A 7,500-nucleotide genomic window follows, 5' to 3' on the forward strand; every position below is an offset into this window, starting at 1 on the left:
GTGTATATATATTTATATAATATATATATATATATATATATATATATATATATATACATATATATGTATTTATATATACATATTTATATATATAAATATATATATATATATATATATATATATATATATATATATATGTATATATATAATATTTCTTTCCGGTCACGCCATGCTCTCCTAGTCCCTCGGGTAGGGCGTAGAGGAATTATTTATCTAAATATTCAGTCGTCATATTTGCCGGGTCATGTACAATTAGTATATATAAATAAATAAATAAATAATTATATATATATATATATACATATAAATATATCTTTATATATTAATATGCTCAAAAGTAGCAACAGCTGATGGAATAGCAGTAGCAAAAAACAGCTCTTATATAACCCATACCGGTAGAAGGTAAACACGAATTTATGAGACCTTATAAGGATTCCTTTAACCCTTTGAAAAAAAATAATTAAAAATTCAAACGTTGATTATTAGCAACTTTTTTTTTTTTAATTTGATGGTCTTTGAGTCTTCTGAGAAATCTCTCTCTCTCTCTCTCTCTCTCTCTCTCTCTCTCTCTCTCTCTCTCTCTCTCTCTCTCTCTCTCCTTTGATTAAAGCTTGATTAGCTGTAGTAAACATGTCACAGAAATACAAAATTGAATTCTTAGCAGAGAGAGAGAGAGAGAGGGAGAGAGAGGTTTTCCAAAAGGAATGTGAGAGAGAGAGAGAGAGAGAGAGAGAGAGAGAGAGAGAGAGAGAGAGAGAGAGAGAGAGAGAGAGAGAGAGAGAGAGAGAGAGAGGTTTTCCAAAAGGATAAGAAGAGAGAGAGAGAGAGAGAGAGAGAGAGAGAGAGAGAGAGAGAGAGAGAGAGAGTTTGTAGTATTTTTAAATAACATCTATCAAACATACATACATACATAAAGTATATACCAAAACATATAAAGAATTCCCATCTGACCTCAAAAAAAATTACCACAAACAACAGCTAGAATACACGACCTCCCTTTCCATTGTATAAGCCTAAATAACGAACAAAATAAGGCATAAGCTAAGAGGTCATATCTAACTGTGATTTCCCACAAACCCCACCCCCACCCCCCTCTCCCCCCCAAAAAAAAAACTAAATTAAGCATCTTAGGCCTCCAGGCCAAAACCTTAGGCCCTCTAGTGGCAGTGATGAAAAGCATCAGTAAGGCAGCCTGTTACCGAGGCAATATTGTATTTAGAAACATTTCTCGGGCTCTCATAAGCTCTCTTCGGTTTAAGGGAGATAGATTTCTTTGGCGTTGTGGATTTCTTTCGTCATAATGTATGTATGTATATATACATATATATATATATATATATATATATATATATATATATATATATATATATATATATATATATATATATTTTATATCTACATATATATATATATATATATATATATATATATATATATATATATATATATATACATATATGTATATACATACATATATATATATATATATATATATATATATATATATATATATATATATATATATACATATATGTATATACATACATATATATATATATATATATATATATATATATATATATATATATATATATATGTATGTATAGATATAAATGTATATGAATATATATATATATATATATGATATAGATGTATATATATATATATATATATATACATATGTATATATATACATAGATATAGATATACAGTATATGTATATGGATATATATATATATACATACATATATATATATATATACACATCTATATCATATATATATATATATATATATATATATATATATATATATATATATATATATATATATATATTCATATACATATACTGTATATCTATATATATATATATATATATATATATATATATATATATATATATATATATATATATATATATATATAGTCAAAATAACCACAAAATCCCTCAACAAACAATTTGGCAAATGCATTGTCAACATACTCTCATCAACATTGTCTCTCATCAGATAAGAGACCTACCATATATCCAATGATATCCTATTTTTGAAAATTCATTGGGTCCTATGGTCCGTCATTCTATTCTCCTGTATTCATCGATTTACGTCACTCTTACTGTCATATTACCATCAACGCCAACAAACGGATAACTGTATTGGGAAAATGCTTATAAATTTTGAGTTTCCCCATTTCAATAAGAAATAGAAAACGGCCTTTCGCTAAGAAACCATAGAAAATGAAGAACTGTTACACTTTTATTGGGTAACTATACTAATCTTAAATCAATACCCATGTAAGCAATAAGCAATCGTGCATATTTTGATAGCTCCTATGACAAGTCATGATATTCTATGGCGTCATTTTAGCTTATGGGAAAACTTTTAAAGCTTCAGATAAACATATCACGTAATGTAGGGTTGTTATGTTGTGGTAGGTAGCAGGTTGACCAGGGCACCAGCTAACCTTTGAGATACGACCGCTAGGGAGTTATTGGGTACTTTGACTGGCCAGACAGTAGTACATTAGACCATTCTCTCGTGTTATGCCTCATTTTCCCTTGGCCTACACATACACCAAATAGCTTGGCCTATTATATCCACATTCTCTTCTGTCCTCATACACCTGACAACACTGTGATTACCAACCAATTCTTCTTCGCTCGAGGTGTTAACTACTGCACTGTAATTGTTCAGTGGCTACTTTCCTATTGGTAAGGGTACAAGAGACTCTTTAGCTATGGTAAGCAGTTCTTCTAGGAGAAGGACACTCCAAAATCAAACCATTGTTCTTTAGTCTTGGGAAGTGCCATAGACTCTGTACCATGGTATTCCACTGTCTTAGCGTACAGTTCTCTTGCTTGAGTGTACACTCGGTCACACTATTCTATCTTATTTCTCTTCCTGTCGTTTTCTGAAGTTTTAATACTTTATATATAGTTTATATAATATTGTTACTGTTCTTGAAATATCTTATTTCAATTTTTAATTACTTCTCTTGTAGTTTATTTCCTTATTTCCTTCCCTCATTGTGCTATTTTCCCTGTTGGAGCCCTTAGGCTTATAGTTTCTTGCTTTTCCATCAAGGGTTGTAGCTTACCAAGTAGTAATAATAATAATAATAATAATAGTAATAATAATAATAATAATAATAATAATAATAATAATAATAATAATAATAATATCAAAAACAATTATTACAAGAAAGGGTATACTCTTCTAGTATACTACAGAAATCTACCGGATTATTACAATAAGTGTTTTTAAACAATGCATACAATGTTTTCGAAACTGGATTATGATAATAATAATAATAATAATAATAATAATAATAATAATAATTTTAATAATAATAATAATAAAAATAATAATATTAATCATAATTCCAATATTAATAATAATAATAAAAATAATAATAATAATAATACTAATTTTAATAATAATAATGTTAATAATAATAAAAAAGAATAATAATAATAATAATAATAATAATAAAAATAATAATAATTTTAATATTAATAATAATAATAATAATAATAATAATAATAATAATAATAATAATAATAATAATAATAATAGATATTAGTACAGCACACACTCCGATATTATATCGTCTGGCTATGCATTACCACGAAATTTATTTAATGCCATACTGTATGTACCAAAGCAAAGCAACAGTAATATACAAAAGACACTTTGCAAATGGCATTAAAAAAAAAAAAAAAAAAAACGCATTTAAAAAAAAAAAAAAATACATTTAAGATTAAAATCATTACAGTAATATTATTATTTCAGGCTATCATGTTGCCTAATCACTTCACGACAAGTTGAAACATCAAGCTAAAACAAATATACTTAGTAAAGTTGCAAGAGAATCTTGCTATATATCATGTTGTTCAGTACGTTTAATTTTGTATCCTCACAACTTAATCTCTAGCTTGAGGGTACACTCGGGCACACTATTCTATCTAATTTCTCTTCCTCTTGTTTTGTTAAAGTTTATATAGTTTATATAGGAATTATTTATTTCAATGTTGTTACTGTCCTTGAAATATTTTAATTTTCCTTGTTTCCTTTCCTCATTGGGCTATTTTCCCTGTTGGGGCCCCTGGGCTTATAGCATTCTGCTTTTCCAACTAGGGTTGTAGCTTAGCATTTGATAATAATAATAATAATAATAATAATAATAATAATAATATAACAAGTAAACCAGTGTGTTACACTTAGTAATGTAACAAAAGAATCAGTATGTTAGACTTAGTACCGTAACAAATGAATGTAGCCACGTAACAGGTAAATCATACGTTACACTTCGTAACATCATAAATGAATCTAGCTATGTAACAAAAATCAGTATGTTAGGCTCAGTAATGTCGCAAATGAATCTAGCTATGTAGAAAGTAAATCAGTATGTCACACTTAGTAACGTCGCAAATGAATCTAGTTACGTAACAAGTAAATCAATATGTTACACTTAAGAACATTAAAAATGAATCTAGCTATGTAACGAGTAACTCAGTACGTTACACTTTGTAACGTCGCAAATGAATCTAGCTAAGTAACAAGTAAATCAGTAATGTTACACTTAGTAACGTCGCAAATGAATCTAGCTAAGTAACAAGTAACTCAGTACGTTACACTTAGTAACGTCGCAAATGAATCTTGCTACGCAACAAGTAAATCAGTACAAAATCAGTGTTACACTTAGTAACGCCACAAATGAATCTTGCTACGCAACAAGTAAATCAGTACAAAATCAGTGTTACACTTAGTAACGCCACAAATGAATCTTGCTACGCAACAAGTAAATCAGTACAAAATCAGTGTTACACTTAGTAACGCCACAAATGAATCTTGCTACGCAACAAGTAAATCAGTACAAAATCAGTGTTACACTTAGTAACGCCACAAATGAATCTTGCTACGCAACAAGTAAATCAGTACAAAATCAGTGTTACACTTAGTAACGCCACAAATGAATCTTGCTACGCAACAAGTAAATCAGTACAAAATCAGTGTTACACTTAGTAACGCCACAAATGAATCTTGCTACGCAACAAGTATGAATCTTGCTACGCAACAAGTAAATCAGTACAAAATCAGTGTTACACTTAGTAACGCCACAAATGAATCTTGCTACGCAACAAGTAAATCAGTACAAAATCAGTGTTACACTTAGTAACGCCACAAATGAATCTTGCTACGCAACAAGTAAATCAGTACAAAATCAGTGTTACACTTAGTAACGCCACAAATGAATCTTGCTACGCAACAAGTAAATCAGTACAAAATCAGTGTTACACTTAGTAACGCCACAAATGAATCTTGCTACGCAACAAGTAAATCAATACAAAATCAGTGTTACACTTAGTAACGCCACAAATGAATCTTGCTACGCAACAAGTATGAATCTTGCTACGCAACAAGTAAATCAGTACAAAATCAGTGTTACACTTAGTAACGCCACAAATGAATCTTGCTACGCAACAAGTAAATCAGTACAAAATCAGTGTTACACTTAGTAACGCCACAAATGAATCTTGCTACGCAACAAGTAAATCAATACAAAATCAGTGTTACACTTAGTAACGTCGCAAATGAATCTAGCTAAGTAACAAGTAAATCAGTAATGTTACACTTAGTAACGTCGCAAAGGAATTTAGATACGTAACAAGTAAATCAGTACAAAATCAGTGTTACACTTAGTAACGCCACAAATGAATCTTGCTACGCAACAAGTAAATCAGTACAAAATCAGTGTTACACTTAGTAACGTCGCAAATGAATCTAGCTAAGTAACAAGTAAATCAGTAATGTTACACTTAGTAACGTCGCAAATGAATCTAGCTAAGTAACAAGTAACTCAGTACGTTACACTTAGTAACGTCGCAAATGAATCTTGCTACGCAACAAGTAAATCAGTACAAAATCAGTGTTACACTTAGTAACGCCACAAATGAATCTTGCTACGCAACAAGTAAATCAGTACAAAATCAGTGTTACACTTAGTAACGCCACAAATGAATCTTGCTACGCAACAAGTAAATCAGTACAAAATCAGTGTTACACTTAGTAACGCCACAAATGAATCTTGCTACGCAACAAGTAAATCAATACAAAATCAGTGTTACACTTAGTAACGCCACAAATGAATCTTGCTACGCAACAAGTATGAATCTTGCTACGCAACAAGTAAATCAGTACAAAATCAGTGTTACACTTAGTAACGCCACAAATGAATCTTGCTACGCAACAAGTAAATCAGTACAAAATCAGTGTTACACTTAGTAACGCCACAAATGAATCTTGCTACGCAACAAGTAAATCAATACAAAATCAGTGTTACACTTAGTAACGTCGCAAATGAATCTAGCTAAGTAACAAGTAAATCAGTAATGTTACACTTAGTAACGTCGCAAAGGAATTTAGATACGTAACAAGTAAATCAGTACAAAATCAGTGTTACACTTAGTAACGCCACAAATGAATCTTGCTACGCAACAAGTAAATCAGTACAAAATCAGTGTTACACTTAGTAACGCCACAAATGAATCTTGCTACGCAACAAGTATGAATCTTGCTACGCAACAAGTAAATCAGTACAAAATCAGTGTTACACTTAGTAACGCCACAAATGAATCTTGCTACGCAACAAGTAAATCAGTACAAAATCAGTGTTACACTTAGTAACGCCACAAATGAATCTTGCTACGCAACAAGTAAATCAGTACAAAATCAGTGTTACACTTAGTAACGCCACAAATGAATCTTGCTACGCAACAAGTAAATCAGTACAAAATCAGTGTTACACTTAGTAACGCCACAAATGAATCTTGCTACGCAACAAGTAAATCAATACAAAATCAGTGTTACACTTAGTAACGTCGCAAATGAATCTAGCTAAGTAACAAGTAAATCAGTAATGTTACACTTAGTAACGTCGCAAAGGAATTTAGATACGTAACAAGTAAATCAGTACAAAATCAGTGTTACACTTAGGAACGTCGCAAATGAATCTAGCTAAGTAACAAGTAAATCAGTAATGTTACACTTGGTAACGCCACAAATGAATCTAGATACGTAACAAGTAAATCAGTAATGTTACACTTAGTAACATTAGAAATGAATCTAGCTACATAAGTAAATCGGTACGTTACACTTAGTAACGCCACAAATGAATCTTGCTACGCAACAAGTAAATCAGTACAAAATCAGAGTTACACTTAGTAACGTCGCAAATGAATCTAGATACATAACATGTAAATCAGTACAAAACCAGTGTTACACTTAGTAACGCCACAAATTAATCTAGATCAGTAACAAGTAAATCAGTATGTCACACTAATGAAGTGACGCAACAGGTAAGAAAGGCTTAAGTTTACCTTGGGGTTGCAATCTCGCTCTCAGCTGAACAAGCAAATCTCGATTTGTGTTTTCCAGAATCTCTGCCTGGTACTGGGGCTTGTCGAATTCCACTGGGCCACTGCCAACCAATTTAGTTACT

General features: G+C 30.7%; 1 protein-coding gene across 1 annotated transcript in view; it reads right to left on the reverse strand.

Moving 5' to 3' along the window:
* The window catches only part of LOC137625448 (putative neural-cadherin 2), a 44,566-nt gene that overhangs the window by 8,733 nt on the left and 28,333 nt on the right, over positions 1 to 7,500 (reverse strand). The window contains exon 2 of the mRNA XM_068356358.1: positions 7,379 to 7,498. Within this exon, the coding sequence (XP_068212459.1) occupies positions 7,379 to 7,498 (120 nt within the window). The remainder of the gene's footprint in view (positions 1 to 7,378; positions 7,499 to 7,500) is intronic.

This window comes from Palaemon carinicauda, chromosome 32 (genome assembly GCF_036898095.1).
Source record: "Palaemon carinicauda isolate YSFRI2023 chromosome 32, ASM3689809v2, whole genome shotgun sequence".
NCBI lineage: Eukaryota > Metazoa > Arthropoda > Malacostraca > Decapoda > Palaemonidae > Palaemon > Palaemon carinicauda.